Source organism: Salmo trutta, chromosome 35 (assembly GCF_901001165.1).
Source record: "Salmo trutta chromosome 35, fSalTru1.1, whole genome shotgun sequence".
Taxonomy (NCBI): Eukaryota; Metazoa; Chordata; class Actinopteri; order Salmoniformes; family Salmonidae; genus Salmo; species Salmo trutta.
The window spans coordinates 16,630,417-16,658,045 of record NC_042991.1 but is presented as its reverse complement, the minus strand read 5'-3'; the positions used below and the strand labels follow the sequence as shown (position 1 = coordinate 16,658,045).

General features: G+C 41.2%; 1 protein-coding gene across 1 annotated transcript; it reads right to left on the bottom strand.

The window, feature by feature from the left end:
* Positions 1-27,629, bottom strand: opn5 (opsin 5). Its single transcript, XM_029733541.1, has 7 exons — positions 27,105-27,629; positions 16,040-16,192; positions 10,542-10,661; positions 2,373-2,543; positions 1,862-2,196; positions 1,438-1,682; positions 1-1,231 (listed from the first exon to the last, which is right to left on the bottom strand). The coding sequence occupies exons 2-7, from the start codon at positions 16,170-16,172 to the stop codon at positions 1,165-1,167; spliced, it is 1,071 nt and encodes a 356-aa protein (XP_029589401.1). The 5' UTR covers positions 16,173-16,192; positions 27,105-27,629; the 3' UTR covers positions 1-1,164.

Below are 27,629 nucleotides of genomic sequence, written 5' to 3'. Positions count from 1 at the left end.
TTTTTCTACTGGTTACAGACGTCAATTCAATATCTATTCCATGTTGGTTCAACGTAATTTCATTGAGTTGCTATCCAACTGATCTTGTGTCCTTTCTGTCATCTTGTGAACCCTGTTCATTGCTGCTCTTAGGTATATTTGTTTTTGTTTTGTTGACAAAGTGGGGGTTAGGAGCGTCGGCCAACGTGGTAAAACAAATTGCAGTACATAGTTTGCCGTTCTATTGCATGTGCAATGATGTCCGAGAGAATTAAAAACGGTGTTTGTGGTTTGCAGTAACTTCTTTGTTTTAATATCGCAAACGGACGTGGCAATTTCACCATTAAGGATTCCAGCTAAGGTGCTGTATGTACGTTTTTGGTAACTGTTGTTCGTGAAGGATTTCTGACTACTTGTGTGTGAATATACTTCTCTTTGAATAGGTTAAACCTTTACTACCAACATTGCTCTCAACTAAGATGTAAAGACTGACATCAGTGCATACAGAATGGTTAACAATGACAGAAACAGTGATGTAAGACATAAGTCATAACTACTTTAACAGACTTTGTTGTGCTGTTTGCCTTGATTATTTGGTCCAACCACTTCATCCACTGGCTGTTATGTAGCAGTGGACCGTGCAGTTTGTGTATGAGCTAAAATTGTATTTTGTTTCGTGATGTCAACGACATCTGTGAACATGCACAGAGGGACAGTAAGAATCATACGATGACTTTGATCATTGATGAAAAGTGCTGCTACAGTCAGACCTGCCTGAAGCAGGGGACAACGCTAAACGCCAACACCACAGTCCCTCCAGCTCTCTTTAGAGTATATCATACCTCTTTCTGAACAGCGCTTTAGATCTTACAGCTGCACATAAAGGTTGAAATGTCTTCAAACTACGCAAGCCACCGGTGCAAGAGTACACGATACAAAATAATCTGTACAAAGTGTAAAAAAACATCTTGGCGCCAGCCTTGAGCTGTAAACACAGAGAGAGACATGAGTTAGGAGAGTACAGAGAGCTGCTGCAGCAGGAACATAGATACAGCAAGGCTGGGTTGCGTAGATCTGGGTGGTGAGCGGTGGTCAATGTCTTAGCAGTTGATAGCAGGGTTGTGATTGGATTGGTGAGTGGAAAGACCAAGAGCCATTTCACAGGAGAGAATCACTGTCTTTTTCTCACATTTCACTGTGAGACTCTTTTACGGATGGTCTGTCTTTAAGTGAGCCAGAAATGGTGTAAAACCTATGGGAGATACGACGAGAGAAAAGTTCAACTATGCAGTTTTAACTCTTGATCTAGTAACCTGTTAAACAAGATAAATGTTCAACTATGCAGTTTAACCTCAAACTGGTAACCAGTGAAACAAAATAGATGTAAACTATACCGTTTTAACTGTTGTTCTACAATCTGTTCAGAGGAATAGAAAGTAGAAGAGAAAGTAATAATACCTTGACTTTTTAAAATGTCTACACTTCTTCAGGCCTTGGAAACAGGAGGATTTTGCACAGGAGCGTTTCAGGTTAATAACTTGGTAGATGATGGGGTTGTACATGGCAGAGGACTTAGCCAGCAGAGTGGGGATCACAGAGACAGAGATAGGCACTGAGTCGGGCTCGCCAAACGCAGACACCACTGAAACCACTGCATACGGGATCCACGCTATTAAGAAACCAGCACAGATCAACATCGCCACCTGGAGGACACAAGTAGAACCACATCACAGGTCTGTTTCACAATAGTAAAAGCATCTCTGAGGTGAGGTTCCGTGTACAAACATACCACACACACACACACACACACACACACACACACACACACACACACACACACACACACACACACACACGCACACACACACACACACACACACACCTTGGTCAGTTTCATCTCCAGGCTATGGCTGTTCTTGTTCCTGGTGTCAAAGTGGGAGATCTCTTTAGCTGAGGAGTTGACCTTGAAGATTATCATAACATAGGAGAAGACGATGATGCCGGTAGGGAAGATAAGGCAGAAGAAGAGGATGGCCATGACGAAGCTCTGGCCCGCCACGGAGGTCTGGGCCAACCACCAGTCCAGGGTACAGGAGGTGCCAAACGGCTCTGGAGCGTAGCTGCCCCAGCCCACCAGGGGCATGGTGGCCCAGAAGCCTGCATAGAGCCAGACAAACACCAGACACAGGAAGGCATGGTGCCTCATCAGCCACGTACCTGTGGGCAGAATTATGGGCAGAGGGATTGATCATTTATTGGTTCATTATTACAATAAAGTGTTCATTCAAACCGTTCAGATATCACAGATCACTCAAAAGTGCTAATAATTCATTCTAATAAAGGTCTTGTGTTACTGTAAATCTAACACAAACTGAGAGCATAGCCCACTGTACCATATCTGAGATGACAGATCTTGAGGTATCGGTCTAGGCTAACTACGGTCATGGTGATGAGGCTGCCAACACCGAAGAAGAAGCCAGCCCAGCCATAGAAACGACAGCCCTCCCAGCCAAACAGCCAGCGGTGGGAGAAACTGGATGCCACAAAGAACGGTTTCCCTGTAACTTCAAGAGCAAACACAGAGACGTTACCACCTCAGATGATCGCTGTGTGCTGTAAAGACATGAGAATGTACAGTACCAGTCAAAAGTTTGGACACACCTATTCATTTAAGGGTTTTTCTTTATTTTTACTATTTTCTACATTGTAAAATAACAGTGAAGACATCAAAATGATGAAATAACACATGGAATTATGTAGTAACCAAAAAAGTGTTAACCTCTACGGGCTAGGGGGCAGTATTGAGAATTTTGGAAAAAATATGTGCCCATTTTTAACTGCCTCCTACACCAACTCAGAAGCTAGAATATGCATATTATTGTTCAGGTTTGGATAGAAAACACCCTAAAGTTTCTAAAACTGTTTGAATGGTGTCTGTGAGTATAACAGAACTCCTATGGCAGGCAAAAACCTGAGAAGGTTTCATGCAGGAAGTACCCTGTCTGACAAGGTGTTGTTGTTCTTGCTTCTGTTTATTGAAGAGTCAGGATCTTAGCTGTAACGTGACAATTCCTAGGGCTCCAATAGGCTCTCAGAACCCGGGAAAAACCTGAACGATGACGAGGCAGCCTCAGGCTGAAACACAGAATCCCCTTTTCCAAGTGGCCCATCAGAAGACAATGGAATTAGGCGCGTGCCCGATTCGACCCCGTGCAGTATTTTCCTTCGGCTGTTTAGCTAATTGCAGATTCCCGGTCGGAATATTATCGCTTTTTTTACGAGAATAATGGCATAAAAATGTATTTTAAACAGCGGTTGACATGCTTCGAAGTACGGTAATGGAATATTTAGAATTTTTTTGTCACGTTCTGCGCCATGAGCACGACCGTGATTTACCATTCTGATAGTGTCTAGAACGCACAAACAAAACGTCGCTGATGGAACATAACGATGGATTATTTGGGACCAAACCTACATTTGTTATTGAAGTAGAAGACCTGGGAGTGCATTCTGACGAAGAACAGGAAAGGTAAGACCATTTTTCTTATAGGAAATGTGATTTTGGTGAAGGCTAAACTGGGTGGGTGTCTAAATAGCTAGCCCGTGATGGCTGGGCTATGTACTTAGAATATTGCAAAATGTGCTTCATCCGAAAAGCTATTTTAAAATCGGACATATCGAGTGCATAGAGGAGTAATGTATCTATAATTCTTAAAATAATTGTTATGCTTTTTGTGAACGTTTATCGTGAGTAATTTAGTAAATTGTTAGTAAATTCCCCGGAAGTTTGCTTTTTCTGAACGTCACATGCTAATGTAAAAAGCTGGTTTTTGATATAAATATGAACTTGATTGAACAGACATGCATGTATTGTATAACATAATGTCCTAGGTGTGTCATCTGATGAAGATCATCAAAGGTTAGTGCTGCATTTAGCTGTGGTTTGGGTTTTTGTGACATTATATGCTAGCTTGAAAAATGGGTGTCTGATTATTTCTGGCTGGGTACTCTGCTGACATAATCTAATGTTTTGCTTTCGTTGTAAAGCCTTTTTGAAATCGGACAGTGTGGTTAGATTAACGAGAGTCTTGTCTTTAAATAGCTGTAAAATAGTCATATGTTTGAGAAATTGAAGTAATAGCATTTCAAACGTTTTAAAAATCGCGCCACAGGATTCAACTGGCTGTTACGTAGGTGGGACGAATTCGTCCCGCCGGTCCCATAGAGGTTAAACAAATCAAAATATATTTTATGTTTTAGATTCTTCAAAGTAGCCACCCTTTGCCTTGATGACAGCTTTGCACACTCTTGGCATTCTCTCAACCAGCTTCACCTGGAATGCTTTTCCAACAGTCTTGAGGGGGTTTCTACATATGCTGAGCACTTGTTGGCTGCTTTTCATTCAATCTGTGGTCCAAATCATCCCAAACCATCTCAAATGGGTTGAGGTCGGGTGATTGTGGAGGCCAGGTCATCTGATGCAGCACTCCATCACTCTCCTTCTTGGTCAAATAGCCCTTACACAGCCTGGAGGCATGTTGGGTCCTTGTCCTGTTGAAAAACAAATGATAGTCCCACTAAGTGCAAACCAGATGGGATGGCTGCAGGTTGCTGTGGTAGCCATGCTGGTGAAGTGTGCCTTGAACTCTAAATAAATCACAGACAGTGTCACCAGCAAAGCACCCCCACGCCATCACACCCCCTCCTTGATGCTTCACGGTGTGAACCACACATGCAGAGATCATCCGTTCAACTACTCTGCGTCTCACAAAGACACGGCGGTTGGAACCCAAAATCTCAAATTTGGATTCATCAGACCAAAAGGACAGATTTCCACCAGTCTAATGTCAATTGCTCGTGTTTCTTGGCCCAAGCAAATCTCTTCTTCTTATTGGTGTCCTTTAGTGGTCGTTTCTTTACAGCAATTCAACCATGAAGGCCTGATTTACGCAGTATCCTCTGAACAGGTTGATGTTGAGATGTGTCTGTTACTTGAACTCTGTGATGCATTTATTTGGGCTGCAATTTCTGAGGCTGGTAACTCCAATTAACTTATCTTCTGCAACTCTGGGTCTTCCTTTCCTGTGGTGGTCCTCATGAGAGCCAGTTTCATCATAGCACTTGATGGTTTTTACGACTGCACTTGAAGAAACTTTCAAAGTTCTTGACATTTTCGGGATTGACTGACCTTCATGTTGTAAAGTAATGATGGACTGTCATTTTCTTTTGCTTATTTGAGCTGTTCTTGCCATAATAAGGACTTGGTATTCTACCAAATAGAGCTATCTTCTGTATACCACCCCTACCTTGTCACAACACAACTGATTGGCTCAAAAGCATGAAGAAGGAAAGAAATTCCACAAATTAACATTTAACAAGGCACACCTGTTAATTGAAATGCATTCCAAGTGACTACCTGATGAAGCTGGTTGAGAAAATGCCAAGAGTGTGCAAAGCTGTCATCAAGGCAAAGGGTGGCTACTTTGAAGAATATCAAATTTAAAACACTTAACACTTTTTGGGTTACTACATGATTCCATATGTGTTATTTCAAAGTTTTAATGTCTTCAGTATTATTCTACAATGCAGAAAACAGAATAAAGAAATACCCTTGAATGAGCAGGTGTGTCCAAACTTTTGACTGGTACTGTATAGTATGCATGTACAGTTATGTAGTAGTCATAAGAATGTATGAGAATTACAATGAAAACCATCGCCTTCATCCACTTCACAGGAAACAAGTGCTGTTTTTTCAGATCCCTCAATGATCAAATCAAATCAAAGGTTATTTGTCACGTGCACCGAATACAACAGGTGTAGACCTTACAGTGAAATGCTTACTTACTAACCAACAGTGCAACTTTTAAGTAAAAAAGAGGTATTAGGTGAACAATAGATAAGTAAAGAAATAAAAACAACAGTAAAAAGACAGTGAAAAATAATAGCAGCGAAGCTATATACAGTAGCGAGGATAGAAAAGTAGCAAGGCTATATACAGGCACCGGTTAGTTGGGCTAATTGAAGTAATACAGTTGAAGTCAGAAGTTTACATACACCTTAGCCAAATACATTTAAACTCAGTTTTTCACAATTCCAGACATTTAATCATAGTAAACATTCCCTGTCTTAGGGCAGTTAGGATCACCACTTTATTTTAAGAATGTGAATTGTCAGAATAATAGTAGAGAGAATGATTTATTTCAGCTTTATTTCTTTCATCACATTCCCAGTGGGTCAGAAGTTTACATACACTCAATTAGAATTTGGTAGCATTGCCGTTAAATGGCTTAACTTGGGTCAAATGTTGCGGGTAGCCTTCCACAAGCTTCCCACAATAAATTGGGTGAATTTTGGCCCATTTCTCCTGACAGAGCTGGTGTAACTGAATCAGGTTGGTAGGCCTTGCTCGCACACACTTTTTCAGTTCTGCCCACAAATTTTCGATGGGATTGAGGTCAGGGCTTTGTGATGGCCACCCCAATACCTTGACTTTGTTGTCCTTAAGCCATTTTGCCACAACTTTGGAAGTATGCATGGGGTCATTGTCAATTTGGAAGACCCATTTACGACCAAGCTTTAACTTCCTGACTGATGTCTTGAGATGTTGCTTCAATATATCCACATAATTTTGCATCCGCATGATGCCATCTATTTTGTGAAGTGCACCAGTCCCTCCTGGAGCAAAGCACCCCCACAACATGATGTTGCCACCCCCGTGATTCATGGTTGTGATGGTGTTCTTCGGCTTGCAAGCCTCCCCCTTTTTCCTCCAAACATAACGATGGTCATTATGTCCAAACAGTTCTATTTTTGTTTCATCAGACCAGACGACATTTCTCCAAAAGGTGCGATCTTTGTCCCTATGTTCAGTTGCAAATCGTAGTCTGGCTTTTTTATGGCGGTTTTGGAGCAGTGGCTTCTTCCTTGCTGAGCAGCCTTTCAGGTTATGTCGATATAGGACTCGTTTTACTGTGGATATAGAGACTTTTGTACCTGTTTCCTCCAGCATCTTCACAAGGCCCTTTGCTGTTGTTCTGGGATTGATTTGCACTTTTCGCACAAAGGTACATGCATCTCTAGGAGACAGAACGCGTCTCCATTCTGAGCGGTATGGCGGCTGCGTGGTCCCATGGTGTTTATACTTGCATACTATTGTTTGTAAAGATCAACGTGGTACCTTCGGGCATTTGGAAATTGTTTCCAAGGATGAACCAGACTTGTGGAGGTCTACCAATTTTTTCTGAGGTCTTGGCTGATTTCTTTTGATTTTCCCATGATGTCAAGCAAAGAGGCACTGAGTTTGAAGGTAGGCCTTGAAATACATCCACAGGTACGCCTCTAATTGTCTCAAATTATATAAATTAGCCTATCAGAAGCTTCTAAAGCCATGACATCCTTTTCTGGAATTTTCCAAGCTCTTTAAAAGCACAGTCAACTAAGTGTATGTAAACTGCTGACCCACTGGAATTGTGATACAGTGAATTATAAGTGAAATAATCTGTCTGTAAACAATTGTTGTTAAAATTACTTGTGTCATGCACAAAGTAGATGTCCTAACCGACTTGCCAAAGCTAAGGTTTGTTAACAAGACATTTGTGGAGTGATTGAAAAACAAGTTTTATTGACTCCAACCTAAGTGTATGTAAACTACCGACTTCAACTGTATGTACATGTAGGTATGGTTAAAGTGACTATGCATATATGATAAACAGAGAATGGCAGTAGTGTAAAAGAGGGGTTAGCGGGTGGTGGGTGGCGGGTGGCGGGACACAATGCAGATAGTCCGGGTAACCAATGTGCGGGGGCACCGATTAGCCGGGCTAATTGAGGTAGTGTGTACATGAATGTATAGTTAAAGTGACTATTCATATATGATAAACAGAGAGAAGCAGCAACGTAAAAGAGGGGTTGGGAGGTGGGACGATGCCAATTGTCCGGGTAGCCATTTGATTACCTGTTCAGGAGTATTATGGCTTAGGGGTAAAAGCTGCTGAGAAGCCTTTTGGTCCAGTACCGCTTGTCATGCGGTAGTAGAGAGAACAGTCTATGACGGGTGGCTGGGGTCTTTGGACATTTTTAGGGCCTTCCTCTGACACCGCCTGGTGTAGAGGTTCTGGATGGCAGACAGCTTAGCCCCAGTGATGTACTGGGCTGTACGCACTACCCTCTGTAGTGCCTTGCAGTCGGAGGCCGAGCAGTTGCCGTACCAGGCAATGATGCAACCAATCAGAATGCTCTCGATGTTGCAGCTGTAGAACCTTTTGAGGATCTGAGGACCATGACAAATCTTTTTAGTATCCTGAGGGGGAATAGGCTTTGTCGTGCCCTCTTCACGACTGTCTTGGTGTGTTTGGACCATTCTAGTTTGTTGGTGATGTGGACACCAAGGAACTTGAAGCTCTCAACCTGCTCCACTACAGCCCCGTCGATGAGAATGGGGGCGTGTTCGGTCCTCCTTTTCCTGTAGTCCACAACCATCTCCATTGTCTTGATTACGTTGAGGGATAGGTTGTTATTCTGGCACCACCCGGCCAGGTCTCTGACCTCTTCCCTATAGGCTGTCTCGTCGTTGTCGGTGATCAGGCCTACCACTGTTGTGCCATCAGCAAACTTATTGGTGTTGTTGGAGTCGTGCCTGGCCACGCAGTCATGAGTGAACAGGGAGTACAGGAGGGAACTGAGCACACACCCCTGAGGGGCTCCAGTGTTGAGGATCAGCGTAACGGAAGTGTTGCTACCTATCCTCACCACCTGTGTGCGGCCCGTCAGGAAGTCCAGGAGGGAGGAGTTTAGTCCCAGGATCCTTAGCTTAGTGATGAGCTTTGAGGGTACTATGGTGTTGAACCCTGAGCTGTAGTCAATTAATAGCATGCTCATGTATGTGTTCCTTTTGTCCAGGTGGGAAAGGGCAGTGTGGAGTGCAATATAGATTGCATCATTAGTGGATCTGTTTGGGCTGTATGCAAATTGGAGTGGGTCTTGGGTTTCTGGGATAATGGCGTTAATGTGAGCCATTACCAGCCTTTCAAAGCACTTCATGGCTACGAACATAAGTGCAATGGGTCTGTAGTCCTTTATCCAGGTTGCCTTAGTGTTCTTGGGCACAGGGACTATGGTGGTCTGCTTGAAACAGATGCAGTATATTAACAATCCTGAGGCAAAGCATGTGACAGAAGAGCTGATCATAAATCGTGTTTCCCAGTGCCCTATATCGTTCCCATCATTGTGTGAAGAGACATCCTCACTGCACCAGTCTGACGCCACAGAGGTCCAGCAAGTAAAGCTGTACTCTCCACCAACTCTCACAGTTAACAATAGACTCTTTGTCTCAGTTCATGACTTCTACAGTATCAGGGTAAAACGGCTTCCAAACAAAATGGACTTTCAACCATTCTGGACCTTCTGGGCCATTCTAGGTAATTCTGGAACATTCTGGAGCTCTGATATTCCCAAGATGAAAATCTGGCAGAAACAAATAGATCATGCCTGTTGTCTTCTGTGGGCAATGGTTCTAATCCTAGAGAGCAATACAATCGTCTCATACAGAGGGACGTAGTTGGCCCAGACACAGATAAACAAGTGAGAATCCTGTGGTTGTATGAGGCACAGAGAGAGCTGGCCAGAATTTGTTCTGAGACAGAGCGACACACTGTTGTGAATTCTGCTTCTGGCTGGGTCACAGCTAGGACTTATTGAGGTGCTAAAATATTCACAAGAAATGTTATTTATGTAATTACATTTCTTAACTAAGATGACTGTTTGCAATGGAACTAAATCTCTTGTACATCAAAGGCCTAGTCTATCGATGTATTGTGATCAACAGGCCATGTAGAGTAACGTTGGCGTTAACGTGATGCTGTTCCTCTAATATCCATAGGGTGGCGATAAAGGACCAATTTCAGGTTTAGCCACAATTTAGCATTCTTGAGTATTGAGTTATCAAACATGCCTAAAAAGGTAAATGATTGAGAGAAATAATGGCCTGTTACATTAATATTAATTTACAAGGAATTGATGGAACATGCATCAATTGTTCTGAAAGAGAGACAGGAGTTTAATTAGGCACTCCACACACTACAATGGAATATCAATGTAATATGGATATTAGGGATATTAGGTGTGGACAGACCTGGGATCAGATGATGAGACTTCAAACAATGATGTCAGTTGTATGATGTCTGACTCGGGATCAGATGATGAGACTTCAAACAATGATGTCAGTTGTATGATGTCTGACTCGGGATCAGATGATGAGACTTCAAACAATGATGTCAGTTGTATGATGTCTATGATTTTAAAACAACTCTGTGGTTCTCTCTCTATTTCTCTTTCTTTGTTGTCATTATATTCCACCACTTCATCTTCTTCCAACCATGACAACCATTCCCATGGTTGTCAGGATGTACAGCCGAGAATGTTAATGCCGCGCTAACATTGTTCATATACATGCTGTTCTGAATTTAAATACACAGAATACACGGGACTAATCCACCTTACAATGTTCTGTGCAGAGACACACTGTAAATGGACATACTTAATGAAAAGACTGCGGAACGGTTTACCTGATATGCCAAAGTCAAAGATGGCTAAGTTTACTGTCATGAGCTCAGGCGGCCTTAGCTTTGTCTTGCGTTTGATGGTAATGTATATAACATAGCCATTTCCTGTGGCAGACAGGATCCCTGCAGAGAAAACAGAGGACAAGAGGAATACATGACAAGTTGTAAAAATGCAACATGACAGGGTGTACCTACAATTTAGTTCATTTACATACTTGGGCCTATGGCATAATTGGTTTAATTATAATGTTGTAACACTATCCCTATTAATACGTGAGATTTTTCCCTGTGTGTGTTTATCTCTAGAGCCTTGATACATGATAATGATGCATGCCCTACTGTGAAGTTAAAAAAGACAGATGGGTTGTGGGTAAATGCAAAGACAGTATATATGAATGTTTGGGTTGATCAAACACTTTTTGACTACTGTCTACAATATTCATAAGACTTGACATACACTTTCACAAGAAAACAAAGGTTTTTGACATCCACCCTGAGTCTAAAATTGTCAATATGCTTTTAAGTAATTGATTTCCATGCACAAAAGAAAGGAATAAATCATTTGTCATCTCTCTGACCTCTGCTTTGACTCATGTCATCACTACCACTATGTGTGTGACAGAAGTTGCGGTAATTACATGTGACAACACATTGAATGGACTCCAATTACACATGACAACTTATTTGGATTCCTATTGATGCTCTTTGTTGTTGCTTATCAACAGTTCACTGTCCTTCACAAACTTGTATTTATTTGTCAATAACAACGTCAGTGTGCTGCTAACAGCTTAAACTTCCTCCATGCTCCCTGTCCCCTTACTGGACTGGAATCAGTGGTAGACAGGCATTATCCTCTGCTCTATTCTATGTGATATGAGTGCATACGGTATGAAGGGCAGAATCTCTAGTGCTCATTCTCTTGTGAATGTGTCTCATTCTCCCATTCACTCTGGACTGTATCAGCTGAATGACCCTGTTTCACACACACAAAGCAATGTATTGAGAGAAATTCTAAGAAAAGATAAATGAAATATCTCTTTCATTTGACTTCTATCATATGATAAACAGATTAGAAAAAAATATCAAATAAGGTTCCAGTTTGTTCGTTTTTTCAGTGATGAAGGTGGGCATAGGATCTGGACTGAACATTTGGAGTAAAATCCAGTTCTTATTCGATTTTGAATAGATTTATAATTCATATGTGTATATGTATACATCTACAGGATATGTAGATGTATACATATATTTTATGGCGGTAGGTAGCCTAGTGGTTAGAGTGTTGGGCTAGTAACCAAAAGGTTGCTGGATCAAATCCCCGAGGTGACAACATAAAAATCTGTTGTTCTGCCCCTGAACAAGGCAGTTAACCCACTGTTCCTTGGTAAGTAAACAGTGTAAATAAGAATTTTTTCTTAACTGACTTGCCTAGTTAAATATATATTTGTATATTCTTCATGGAGCATGAAGAAACTTGTGTTACTTTTTTTAGTATACATTTTTTTAATTCAGTAAATATTTTCTTAAAACTGCATTGTTGGTTAAGGGCTTGTATGTAAACATTTCACGGTAAGGTGAAATTGTATTTGGCTCATGTTGTATTTGGCTCATGTTCATTTTAATGTCCTGAACTTGTTTCGTGGGATTGGGAGGTCAGCAGGAAATTCCAAGCAGACCTGATCTTGTATGTCATTTACTGTACGCCCTGAACGTCCTTGTAAACCTCATCCCTTTGGTGTCAAAACATTTCCTTTCTCTCTGTAGAAGACACTTGGATGTCCCCGTTCACTGCTGCCTGCCTCTCTCTTTTCCCATCGCCACAAACCTGAAGCTCAGCTAGGGTTGCAAAGGGAGGGTACAATATATTACTGGAAACTTTATGTAATATATTACTAAATATTTAGTGCCACTTTTGAGTACTTTGAGTATCTCTGGCCTTATGTGTAGCCTTATCACATGTCAAATATATACAATAATTGAATAAGATGAAGAAAAAAATAGAATGACAAAGATGTAAAACATTAGCCAAAATATAAACCATCATCTTAGTGAATACCATTTGTCTCAGCATCAAATATCCTCTATATATATTTTTTACAAAGTTGTATTTATTTTACAATGTTAATATGTATTTGTTTTCAATGTTTTGGCATCAAACTGGTTGCAGTTGTGAAAAAGTGAATAGTTGGAAGATTTGCAGAGTTAATTGCCTGTCACGGTTGTCGTAGGAATGAGCGGACCAAAGTGCAGCGTGTGCGTCGTTCCACATTTTATTTTCACTGTGAAACTATGCAATACATATAAATAAACTGAATAACAAAACAACAAACCGTGATGCAGAGGTGAAACATACACTAACTCAAAGACAATCTCCCACAAACCAAGGTGGGAAAAACCGCTACTTAAGTATGATCTCCAATTAGAGACAACGAGGACCAGCTGCCTCTAATTGGATATCACCCCAAACAAAACCCAACATAGAAATACAATACTGGAACATAACAACATAGAAAAACTAAACTAGAAAACCCCCGTCACGCCCTGACCTACTCTACCATAGAAAGTAACAGCTTTCTATGGTCAGGACGTGACATTGCCATTGTTGTATAGATGTTTTTTTCATTAATTATGCTATTTTCTCTTGAACCATATGGTCTATCTACTGGAAACTCATGGACAATATGGACACAGATATAATACATTAATACTATGTATTCATATATTTTTTACACTTATTCAAGTATAAATTACCAAAATTGACAAAGATTGCCATAGATTTTCTGTTAATTACCCAAATTACCAAAACTTCCAGTCACTTTCTTAAATTACCAGCATACCTTAGACACAAAGTTAGGATCTCAATGGAGGAATTCAAGCAGAGTTTGAAGTCGCTCAAACAACAGATTTTAGCTAAACCAAGCACGTGAAAGCATGTTTATACATTCTGAAAACACACCAAACACACAGTGAATGGATCGAGTTAATCCTAAATTAATTTGGTAACCTACCTACCTCTCGGAGAGGACATTAATCAATTAATAGACAGACACCACAGTATCCATATATCTCATTGAATAGCCGCATCAAAATGCATGAGACCCACGCATGAGACATCTTCACCGCCGTTGGTTTGTTGATTCAGGACATTAGTTAGACTAAACAGGGCATTACATGGTTTGCAAATGGCTCAGCACAGTGTAAAATACAAATACTGAGTTGCTATGAAAAACATCTGAACACACACAGTTGTGGTGAGATGAAATAACAGAGAAATATTAGTGACAGGTACACAGCCTTAAGTAGAGAAATAGATAATCTGACAGACCGGAAAAGAAATCCTGAGGTGCCCCAATGTTGTACAGTATATGAAGGTGAGCATAGCACAGGGACAGAGATGGCATAACTGTATCTTTCTATAAATCAATCTATTCTTGTGTTTATCCACTCACTTGATTTGAGTCACTGTAAATACACAGTTCAGTCATGGATACACATCGGCATGTACAGCGGCTTGCAAAAGTATTCAGCCCCTTGGCATTTTTTCATAATTTTGTTGCCTTACAACCTGGAATTAAAATGGATTTGGGGGGGGGTTGATTTGCACCACAGGCCTCATTTGATTTACACCACAGGCCTACCATTTTTTTTATTGTGAAACAAATAAGAAATGAAACAAAAAAAACAGAAAACTTGAGCGTGGATAACTACTCATCCCCGTTTTGGGAGACACATTTTGAAGCAATTACAGCTGCAAGTCTCTTGGGGTATGTCTCTATAAGCTTGGCACATCTAGCCACTGGGATTTTTGCACATTCTTCAAGGCAAAACTGCTCCTGCTCCTTCAAGTTGGATGGGTTCCGCTGGTGTACAGCAATCTTTAAGTCATACCACAGATTCTCAATTGGATTGAGGTCTGGGCTTTGACTAGGCCATTCCAAGACATTTAAATGTTTCCCCTTAAACCACTTGAGTGTTGCTTTAACAGTATGCTTAGGGTCATTGTTCTGCTGGAAGGTGAACCTCCATCCCAGTCTCAAATCTCTGGAAGACTGAAACAGGTATCCCTCAAGAATTTCCATGTATTTAGTGCCATCCATCATTCCTTCAATTCTGACCAGTTTCCTAGTCCCTGCCGATGAAAAACATGGTGTTCTCGAGGTGATGAGAGGTGTTGGGTTTGCGCCAGACATAGCGTTTTCTTGATGGCCAAAAAGCTAAATTTTAGTCTCATCTGACCAGAGCACCTTCTTCCATATGTTTGGGGAGTCTCCCACATGCCTTTTGGTGAACACCAAACGTGTTTGCTTATTTTTTTCTGGCCACTCTTCCGTAAAGCCCAGCTCTGTGGAGTGTACGGCTTAAAGTGGTCCTATGGACAGATACTCCAATCTCCGCTGTGGAGCTTTGCAGCTCCTTACGGGTTATTTTTGGTCTCTTTGTTTCCTCTCTGATTAATGCCCTCCTTGCCTGGTCCATGAGTTTTGGTGGGCGGCCCTCTCTTGGCAGGTTTGTTGTGGTGCCATTTTCTTTCCATTTTTTAAATAATACATTTAATGGAGCTCTGTGGGATGTTCAATGTTTCTGATATTTTTTTATAACCCAACCCTGATCAGTACTTGTCCACAACTTTGTCCCTGACCTGTTTGGAGAGCTCCTTGGTCTTCATGGTGCCACTTGCTTGGTGGTGCCCCTTGCTTAGTGGTGTTGCAGACTCTGGGGCCTTTCAGAACAGGTGTATATATACACTGAGATCACGTGACAGATCATGTGACACTTAGATTGCACACAGGTGGACTTTATTTAACTAATTATGTCAGGTCATTGGTTGCAGCAGATCGTATTTAGGGGCTCATAAATGTTTTATGAGATTGGAGAACATATTGGGAGGGATCTTAGACCATTCCTCCAGATCCTTGATGTCCTTCATCTGCGTTTATAGACTGGCCTCTTCAATTCAAACCACAGGTTTTCAATGGGGTTCAAGTCCGGAGACTGAGATGACCATTGCAAAGTGTTGATTTTGTGGTCAATTAATAATTTCTTTGTGGATTTTGATGAATGCTTGGGGTTATTGTCATGATGGAAGATTCACTTGCGGCCAAGTTTCAGCATCCTGGCAGAGGCAATCACCTTTTGGCTGAAATGTCCTGGTACTTGGTAAAGTTAATGATTATGCAACTGATCTTAACAAGGGCCCCAGGACCAGTGGAAGCAAAATAGCCTCATAACATCAAAGATCCACCACCATATTTTACAGTATGGGATGAGTTATTGACCTTCTATTCAAAACCCTTTTCAAATACATTTTGAATCTTCTTACATCAATGGACAACCTTGATGAATCAGAATTGAATGCAAACGTAATCGAATCAGAATTGCACCTTATTGTGAAGAATGGTTAGGCTATGCCTCAAGAGAGATGATGGAGCAGAGGATATGAGGGAGTGTATTGATGAATCTACTTCCCTATGCAGTGTACCTCTCTGTACTTTATTGACACTTACCTATGATGCAGATGTAGAAGGCAGCCACGATGTCAGCCTCCTTGGACAGCTTGGAGGCAAATGGATCACCCGCCAGGTGGTAATGGGGGACATAATCGGGGAAAGCTGAGGTCTCATTCCCCGTAAGAGCCATGCTTAGGTGTCAACCGCTTCCTGGGCAGCCAAAACAAAATGAACATGTTCAATACAATGTGTCCACACTGAAACAGTCAGAAATACTTTTGTATTGGTGACACATACTTTCAGGTCTCCAGATTTTAGGTGATATATTTCTGCAGCAATTCTGACATTTTGCATGGCAATTTGTTGCAAAAATGCACTGACAAGGGAAAAAGTTAGTTGACGTGTGGCTTGACTGAACCATATTATGTGGTAAATGTGCGGGGACAAGTTGAAATTGTGAGCCGTATTTTATACTGCGGTGATGGGTTTGACTGTTTTATGCGGAAATAGCGCAGTGATTGGTCAAATTTGCAATCCCTCGCAGAATATGCCGTAGTGGAAGCTGGTTGGAGGAGATAAAGGAGGACCGGTTCATTGTAATAGCTGGAATGGAATAAATGGAAGGTATCAAACACATGGAAACCACATGTTTGACTCCATTACATTAATTCCATTCCAGACATTACATTGAGCCCGTCCTCCTATAACTCATCCCACCAGTCTCCTCTGATATGCAGGAAATTGTTGATTTTATAACAAAAAAATTGTGAACTCAGAATTGCAGAATCCTGGAGAGACTGGACAGGTAGTTTTGTTTCTGTCACCTGTTTTCTAGAAAGTGCAATCAAGCGACACAACAGCAGCAAGGGTTAGACTGACTGACCCTTTCTTGGAAATTCAATCTAAACTAAGAAGCACATAACTTTAGCCAGAGACTAAATTAACATCTAAATCTGATTATAAAAATGTTCTTTAGTGTTTCAGTTACACTGTTTTGAGTTAAAATGCAGAAACTGGACACACAAACACTCACAAACCAGACACCAAATCACACACACATGCACGCACACAAACACAGTAATTTGTGAAAACTGATAACCTCCATTTTCTGGTGGTCATACAGGGACTGCTGCATGGGATTCATGAGTCCACAAGAGTTATCGTTTAATCACACACACACACAAACAAGCACGCACACACACACACACAATCAAACACTATAATTATTTTGCGAAATGTCTTTCCGCTGAATAGTAGGTTCTTCAGCATGCAGGCACACTGTGGCCTGTAGGGGCCAGCTCTGTTCCAGCTCTGACATCACCGTTGATTCCAAAGAGTTCACACTGACATTCTAAACTGAGAGACACAGCAGGAGACAGATAACATTCTGTTGCTGTTGATGTGCAAGTTAACCTCGCCAACAGACTACAGAATAAGTTAGTCTGTAATAAACCTGTAGTTACTCTGGTATCAATAACATGTTGTTACATAGTCATTTAGTTATTGCTTTCCATTGTAGAGGTGTTCAGCAGTTATTGTTGTTGTAAAGTGGAGTAAGGAACTGTCAGGAGCAGTCCATAAAAACATATCAGCAAACCATTGGACACAACCTTAATTGTTGCAACAATACATAATTATGTTTTGCTATGGCCATTCTATATGAAACTTCTTTGACATGGACATACAATTGGACAGTAATGACAGATTTTGGAGCATGAAAAGTATTCTTACTCCAGGCTAATGTTCAAAAGAGAAGAATAGTTGGCAAACAATTACCCCTGGCACAAGACTGATGGCTTGAACCTGACCTGTCAACAACATGTTTTTTCTTCACATTTGTTACATCAAATCAATCATTATCTTCATCATCATCATCATCAACAACAACTCTTTCTCTATCTTCATCACCATAATCATCATTCATCTGTGCCACCTACATAAACATCCAAGCTCACCAGCATCTTAACAGACCCCATAAACTAGCTATAGATCCAGAGCCTTGCTGCAGAACCACTGCACCACATCCAACATAAACAGTTAGCCTAGCTAATTGAAAGTCTACACACGCCTTGCACAGCCTTCACATTGCTCTGCCTTCAAATTAAATCTCAAAAGGGAATTGATTGGATTTTTCACCTACCGATCTACACAACCTACTCCACATTTTATAAGTAAAAAAATGTCTAACATTTTCCTACCCCCCAGAAAATGAAATGTATGATTGCATGTCTTCACACCCCAGAGACAATGCTAGGTGGAAGCACCTTCAGCAGCCATTACAGCTGTGAATCATTCTGAATATGATTCTAACAACTTTTCCCAACTGTTAGGGAAACATTTATCCATTGTTTTTGTTAAAATTGCTCAAGCTCAGTAAATTTGCTTGGGAGTCATTAAGCTAAGTTCCCATCCAATTGGTTACATATTTTCATTTGAATATTCTAAAATCCACACAAAAACAATATGCACATTTTCCCACCAGAGATGTGTTTTCATCAAATTGACATATTGTGGATGAAAGGCTGTGTGTGGTGAGGTAGTGCACATAAAAATAGCTTTTACAGTAAATTCCCATACACCGAATAAAAATTACAAGTTAAATGGGTTTCCTTCTCATTTTCAACTCTACTGATGTTTTGTCACAAAAAAATGTTACATTATATAGCGAATGTGCCCACTCTGGTCTTGGCACGTGCACTCTAGCCAACAGCCAGCTCGCAGATATATATGCAGGTATAGCCTACATGATGATATTATTTTGGACAAAAGAGCTCGATTAATTTTCATTTGTCAAATGGCAGCCAAGCATTGATCATCATGTCACCAGAATAAGACCCTTGACATTTTATTGGAAAGGAGCATTTAACTCATACCATGCACTTTCACCACCCTGTGAAGTTCATAACTTTTTTAATCTGTAGCCTTAAGCGTATAGCCTAAGTCAAGTATTGTGGTGGCAGCATCATTTTATGGGTATGCTTGTCATCAGCAGGGACTGGGGAGTTTGTCATGATGAAAATAAATACGAAAAGAGCAAAGCCCAGATAAAAACCCTGCCTTAGTCTTCTAAATACCTAACCCTGCGATAGAGTTGTATTTTTCAGAGGGACAATTACACACCTTTTAATGCAAAACACACACCAGAATGGCCTTCCAATAGGTGTTGAGTGTTCCTGAATGGTCCAGTCTCAGTCCTGACTTAAATCTGCTCGACAATCAGAGACAAGGTTTGAATATTGCTGTCCATCAATGACTCCCAACCAAATTTACTGAGCATGAGCAATTTTGACAATGTTTTTAGCAATGTTGCCTTAGCAGTTGTGCAAAGTTCGTAGAATCTTTTTTTAAATGATTCACAACTGTAATTGCTGCCAAAGGTGCTTCCACCAAGTATTAACTCTGGGGTGTGAAGAAATACACTATCAATATTTTTTTTCTCTCATTCATTTGGAAAAGGTTCTATAGTTTTTCATTCAATTTAGAAATGTGGAGTAGGTTATGTACATCGGTAGACAAATGTGAAGACTGTGCAAGGGGTGTGTAGACTTTCACTAGGCCCTGTACGTGTGGACTGGGGAGTTTGTTTGTTGTGGCCAGTATCAGTGCAGTGAATCCTATGACAGACACCCCCAACCTCTGAAGGTGTGTCTCAGCTATGAGAACCAGCAGCCAGCCAGGCAATCCTGAGTGGGCACTTCTGCCTTAAAAATCTACTTCATCTCACAAAGCAATTGTCCATTTACAGCTGACCTTTCCCAACAAGTCAGACAAAAGGTTAACTTTTTATATAGCTCTAAAGGCCAGGTGCGAGCCAATCATTCCGCCATTGTGTCGAAGCTACAACATTACACACCCCAAAATAGTTTTTGTCAGTTTCAAAACACTTCATCAAAGTCTACCAGATGAAACAAAATCACAATAAAAGTTTTGAGATGTTTTCTATGCGAGGAGAATGTTATTTTTTCCATGATCCAGGTTTCCAGCAGTGCTGTTTTATGCAATTCAGCCTAAGTACCACACTCTCTGAAGAATACTAGAACATTCTAACAGACGTTGGCACAGTGACATCATCTCTCACTTTATTATTCTCTTAGTATTTGACAAGTCATGGTGTAGGCCTACATAAAGTGAGTCAGTAACACATGAGGAGATCTGTGAACAGTCACGTTTGTAATTTTTGGTTTCTTTAAAAAAAATTAAGCTTTTAAAACAAATTATTTCAGAAAAAAAGGATTGCAGAAGCCCCTTTAGGTGATACTTCCAGTATCAGATTATTATGACTCCCCCCAATGTATGCTCAACGTCTGTCAATCACGTGTAAAACACTGGCAGGTCCTAAAACTTCAGTATTTTTGACGACTCCGAGGGACACCACAAAACAACCACACAATATAATGAACTTTTATGGTCCTGTGTGGCTCAGTTGGTAGAGCATGGTGCCTGAAATACCAGGGCACCATGGTTGTTGGTTTGATTCCCATGGTGGACCAGTATAAAAATGTATATAATCACTATTTTAAGTCGCTCTGGATAAGAGTGTCTGCTAAATGACTAAAATGTAAAAGTTGAATGAATAGTTAATTAACTATAATGAAATATCTGGGTTTCACACAATCCTTTTGTATGGCTACAAGACGTGTGTGCCACTATTGAAATAATAATTACTGGAACTGTTTGAGTGTAACTAAAATGTAACTTGAAATTCTGTTTGGAGATGAATGGCCATACGTGGTAGAGACGCAGGGTAGATATAAACATTTCAAACCGTGTATAATGATACCATATAGTACATATAGTATGTGTAATACTTCTTGGGAAACTGTATGTTTATTTGAATCAGTGATGAGCAGTCCATGCAAGGGCAGAAGGGTCTGAATCTGTACAGCAGGACTTCTTCTATAGAAGAAATTCCAATGAACATATTAAAACAAGAGAACATCCCGATAAAGAACTGTATGACCTCAAGAAAGGTGGTAGCAGAATCTAGCACCATAAAAAAAAGTGAGACACATTCAGTATGACAGAAAATGCACATCTTCAAGGGAATGATAATGATATAAGTTTGAGTAAATATATTAAATAACTTAAGACAGTCAATTTGGTGCTCTCACCCCCTGTAGGCTACCGTGGCTGACTTGAAATACATTTGTTTTGCTTTAATACATTAAATTCATGAATAATGCTATAATATTCAATGCAGAGCTTACAAGTTAAGACCATGTTAGTAAAATGTGCCTTGTGGACTTTTCTCCGCTTGCTTGCCTTTCTTGACCTGAAGTTACAGATGATTGTTGGTATTCCAAAAAATAATAAGTACTGTATTGTTGATGTTTAATCAGATGTGGTTAATCGAGTGAATCAGATGACTTAGTATTGACTGTGATGGGCTTTGAGAATTCGGTCAAACATCATTACAAATCCAAATACTGCGGTGTATAATAGAAAAATAAATAAAATCAAATGTTATTTGTCACATGCGCCAAATACAACAGGTGTAGACTTTACCGTGAAATGCTTACTTACAAGCTCTCTCCCAACAATGAAGAGTTAAAACGTTTTTGTAATTTTTTTATGTGCTAAATAAAAAATAAAAATATGAACACAATAATATAACAATAACAAGGCTTTATACAGTACAAGGAGTAGCGGTACCGAGTCAATGTGAATGGATATGAGGTAGTTTAGGTAATTAAGGTAATATGTACAGTACATGTACTGTAGGTAGGGGTAAAAGTGACTAGGCAATCCGGATAGACAACAGAGTAGCAGCAGCGTACAGGAGCGTACAGGTTGTGGATGGCAGGGAGCTCAACCCCAGTGATACTGGGTCGTACGCATTACACTCTGCAGCGCCTTGCAGTCAGATGCCGAGAAGTTGCCATACCAAGCGGTGATGCAGCCAGTCCAGATGCTCTCAATGGTGTAGATGTAGAACTTTTTGAGGATCTGAGGGCCCATGCCAAATCTTTTCAGATCCCCCGAGAAGGATAGGTGTGTTCGTGCCCTCTTCACAACTGTGTTGGTGTGTTTGGACCATGATAGGTCCTTTGTGATGTGGACACCGAGGATCTTGAAGCTCTCAACCTGCTTCACTAAAGCCCTGTCGATGTGGATGGGGGCATGCTCGGTCCTACGTTTCCTGTAGTCCACGATCAATAGAGTGTGTTTGAATTAACACATAGAGTGTGTTTGAATCAACTTTAGTGCGTTGTTTGTTTATGGTGACAAACATCTATAGCGCATCCACAGTTTGTCATGCAGGCCTGAGAAATCATTCAACCTCTGTGAAAATAATGTATCTTTAAGGAGCTATTCAACAAAGAGAAGGGACACAAGTCCAATGACATATTTTCCAATGTGACCTAAGTGAAGACAACTGATTTTTAGAACAAATACTGTTGTATTCAAACCCTAGTTCTTCCCAGTGGTTATATTTGAAAAAATATTTCATGAACCTCCCTTTCACTGCTAAACTAGCCAACTGCATGAGAGCATGAGAGCTGTAATCTAGGGGTTAGACACTGCAGACTGAGGGCAGTTGGCACATCAATTATTTTAATGCAGGATGTTTCGGAGGGATTTAACAGTCTGATGGCCTTGAGATTGAAAAGCAGCTTCTGTCTCTTGGTCCCAGCTATGATGCACCTGTACTGACCTTGCCTTCTGGATGGTAGCGGGGTGAACAGGCTGTGGCTCGGGTGGTTGTTGTCCTTGATGATCTTTTTGGCCTTCCTGTGACATCGGGTGATGTAGGTGTCCTGGAGGGCAGGTAGTTTGCCCCAGTGATGCGTTGTGCAGACCGCACCACCCTCTGGAGAGCCCTGCGATTGTGGGCGGTACAGTTGCTGTACCAGGTGGTGTACAGCCCAACAGGATGCTCTCAATTGTGCATCTGTAAAACGTTGTGAGTGTTTTCGGTGACAAGACAAATTTCTTCAGCCACCTGAGGTTGAAGAGGTGCTGTTGCACCTTCTTCACCACACTGTCTGTGTGGGTGGACCATTTCAGTTTGTCAGTGATATGTACGCCAAGGAACTTAAAACTTTCCACCTTCTCTACTGCTGTCCCATCGATGTGGATAGGGGGCCCTTTGCTGTTTCCTGAAGTCCATGATCATCTCCTTTGTTTGTTGACATTGAGTGAGTTGTGTCGTTTGCAAACTTGTTGATTGAGTTGGAGGTGTGCATGGCCACGCAGTCATGGGTGAACAGGGAGTACAGGAGAGGGCTGAGCATGCACCCTTGTGGGGCCCCAGTGTTGAGGATCAGTGAAGTGGAGATGTTGTTTCCTACCTTCATCACCTGGGGGCGGCCTGTCAGGCAGTCCAGGACCAAATTGCACAGGGCGGGGTGGAGACCCAGGGCCTCAAGCTTAATGATGAGCTTGGAGGGTTACTATGGTGTTGAATGCTGAGCTATAGTCAATGAACAGCATTCTTACATAGGTATTCCTCTTGTCCAGATGGGATAGGGCAGTGTGCAGTGTGCAGTGCGATGACGATTGCATCGTCAGTGGACCTATTGGTGTGGTAAGCAAATTTAAGTGGGTCTAGGATGTCAGGTAAGGTGGAGGTGATATGATCCTTGACTAGTCTCTCAAAGCACTTCATGATGACAGAAGTGAGTGCAGCGGGGCGATAGTCATTTAATTCTGTTACCTTTGCACTCTTGGGTACAGGTACAATGGTGGACATCTTGAAGCATGTGGGGACAGCAGACTGGGATAGGGGGAGATTGAATATGTCCGTATACACACCAGCCAGCTGGTCTGCGCATGCTCTGAGGATGTGGCTAGGGATGCCGTTTGGGCCAGCAGCCTTGCGAAGGTTAACACGTTTAAATGTCTTACTCACGTTGGCCACGGAGAAGGAGAGCCCACAGTCCTTGGTAGCGGGCCGCGTCGGTAGCACTGTATTATCCTCAAAGCAGGCAAATAAGGTGTTTAGTTTGTCTGGAAGTTCGTGATTGTCCGTGATGCAAACCCTGTCTGTAGACCCTGCCACATACATCTCGTGTCTGAGCCGTTGACTTTGTTTCTATACTGACATTTTGCTTATTTGATTGCCTTGCGGAGGGAATGACTACTCTGTTGGAGAGTATTGTGGTCTGTCGAACGTCAGGTCTAATGGTCTTCTGTGAGGTGGATTATCATTGATTTTCATACAATTTGGTCTTTTTACAAGAAGAATAAGAGGAAAACATAATTGATAGGGCTGCATTTTGCTGAGGAAGGGAGGGATGACTTCGTATATTGACATGAAGATTCTGAATGTTGATTGTGGCTGATGCAGCAATCTGAAGGCAATGCTTTTCATGAGTACAATGACTACACTTCCACTTTCCCTTTGATGCTTCTGCGTGTGTACGTCAAGGGCAGAATTAAATACATGGGAGAAATGTGTGTGTGATACGCAAATAGGAAAGTCGTTTGAGTCAAGTTCCCTGAACCCTTCGCTGAAGATATAGCATTGGAAATCGAATGTATCTTAGCCAAATACTTGTCTACTTGTGTACTATGACACATTTCTCTGTTCTCAGCAGGAGAATACGATTTGGAATGCAAACCCTTTACATTAAACTCTTTTATATACAACTTACAATATTTAAAGATACAGTGAGGGAAAAAAGTATTTGATCCCCTGTTGATTTTGTACGTTTGCCCACTGACAAAGAAATGATCAGTCTATAATTGTAATGGTAGGTTTATTTGAACAGTGAGAGACAGAATAACAACAAAAAAATCCAGAAAAACGCATGTCAAAAATGTTATAAATTGATTTGCATTTTAATGAGGGAAATAAGTTTTTGACCCCCTCTCAATCAAAAAGATTTCTGGCTCCCAGGTGTCTTTTATACAGGTAATGAGCTGAGATTAGGAGCACACTCTTAAAGGGAGTGCTCTTAATCTCAGCTTGTTACCTGTATAAAAGACACCTGTCCACAGAAGCAATCAATCAATCAGATTCCAAACTCTCCACCATGGCCAAGACCAAAGAGCTCTCCAAGGATGTTAGGGACAAGATTGTAGACCTACACAAGGCTGGAATGGGCTACAAGACCATCGCCAAGCAGCTTGGTGAGAAGGTGACAACAGTTGGTGCGATTATTCGCAAATGGAAGAAACACAAAAGAACTGTCAATCTCCCTCGGCCTGGGGCTCCATGCAAGATCTCACCTCGTGGAGTTGCAATGATCATGAGAACGGTGAGGAATCAGCCCAGAACTACATGGGAGGATCTTGTCAATGATCTCAAGGCAGCTGGGACCATAGTCACCAAGAAAACAATTGGTAACACACTACGCAGTGAAGGATTGAAACCTGCAGCGCCCGCAAGGTCCCCCTGCTCAAGAAAGCACATATACATGCCCGTCTGAAGTTTGCCAATGAACATCTGAAGGATTCAGAGGACAACTGGGTGAAAGTGTTGTGGTCAGATGAGACCAAAATGGAGCTCTTTGGCATCAACTCAACTCGCCGTGTTTGGAGGAGGAGGAATGCTGCCTATGACCCCAAGAACACCATCCCCACCGTCAAACATGGAGGTGGAAACATTATGCTTTGGGGGTGTTTTTCTGCTAAGGGGACAGGACAACTTCACCGCATCAAAGTCTCCAGACCTTAATCCCATAGAAAATCTGTGGAGGGAGCTGAAGGTTCGAGTTGCCAAATGTCAGCCTCGAAACCTTAATGACTTGGAGAAGATCTGCAAAGAGGAGTGGGACAAAATCCCTCCTGAGATGTGTGCAAACCTGGTGGCCAACTACAAGAAACATCTGACCTCTGTGATTGCCAACAAGGGTTTTGCCACCAAGTACTAAGTCATGTTTTGCAGAGGGGTCAAATACTTATTTCCCTCATTAAAATGCAAGTCAATTTATAACATTTTTGAAATGCGTTTTTCTGGATTTTTTTATTGTTATTCTGTCTCTCACTGTTCAAATAAACCAGGTAGCTTACTTTTTGAAGTGATTTGTTTGACAATCAGTCATCAATGTAAGGTCATTTCATATATTTTTGCCAACTTTTAACTTAAATCCAATGTTGTGGTGACATTTGTCATTGATTTCCTGCTAAATTCTCATTAGTTAACAACTCAACCAAAACTAGACATTGAACTGCTGTCTGTGCCCAGTGGGATAGTCCTATGCACGATTACATAAATTCCAATGGATATACTATAGTAGCTTATAGCCTATAAAATGTCTTGTTTGCGCTCATATGGTTTATTAGGCTAGCCTAGAGACAGTTGCAGAAGTGATAATGATGTAGCCTAAATCGATGCAACACATTCCCTGCTTCTTGACAACGCATTGAGCAATGATATTCCTCGATCAGACTGACAAAACAAATGCATCAACGCTGCTTAATAAATTATGCAGTCAAACTTTTCCATTATGTAATTCAAAATTGTTACTGGATATGTGTGCAACAAAAGTTGAACATTCACCTTTTGCTACTATTTCTATCATGTCCATGCATACAAGTTGGTGCATATGCATCACACAGAACGCACTGCAACGCAATTCTGCAAGGCAAACGCAGTGGTCCATTGGAAATTAATGTTCTTCTGGTGTACCAAAACGCTACCCCTGTCGGTCTGATCTAGGCGCAGCCTAGGCCTACTGTACATGTCACGGATCCCTCCGGAACTGTCATTACGCACACCTGGTCCCTATTCCCAGTTGATTAGTAATTGTATAAGTGTGCCCTTTGTTCACCATTGTCCTGTCGATTATTGTTCCCATGTCCGTTGGTCGTGTGAGTACCTATGTGTTGGTGCAGCTGTTATGCTGCGTGCTTTACGGGTGTCGTTCAACGAGGTTACCCTCGCTCTTTCGTTTGGGTACAGCCCAGTGTTTTTGTATACGTGTTTGTTTTGGGTGTATTAAAAAACCCTATTGTGTATTCCGGCGCCTGTCTCCAAATCCTTTATACCAGCGTGACAGTTCAACATTGTTACCAGAAATGTAATATCTACCCTTGACTACATTTCCCATTCATGTCAATATTTTGTCAAAATTCTTATTTTGAAAATAAATCAAAGTTTTCCACAAAGACACGCAACCACAATCGAATAATATAGAATAAAAATAACAATGTGAGTCTTTTGGAAATTACTTACCTTACAAGTGTTCAGTCATCCCTTTAGTTTTGTTCACTTTCCACCAAAATAATCGAAAATACTTTGTAAATGTTCTTGTGATAATATAGCCGGTGGACAGAAAATGCACTAGTCAGTGGCGGGGATCCTCAGTAGAGCGCTTTGGTGATGCGCCTACAAACTACCGCGGCGAGTAAATCGACCACAGCAGAATCATTGCGTTCCGTAATTTACAATAGTGACATGTGCTGACTTCATTACGGATTTCAACACATCGCATCTAGATTGGACTAACAGGAAATCGCGCCTGCTCCTATTTGGATGCCATTGAAATCCATATATATAACTGGATAGAATAGGGCGTCATTAGGCTTATTCTCTATATAATCCCAAAAAGTGAATCAGGTTGCAATCGAAGATTTTTTTCATTCATTAATCTCTGAATGAGTTGAGTAGCCTATCCAAGCAGCTCCAAGCTATGCCACATACTTGAATGAACACTGAAGTCTGTTCATTTAGCGTAGGTTGAGCACCACCCATCTCACT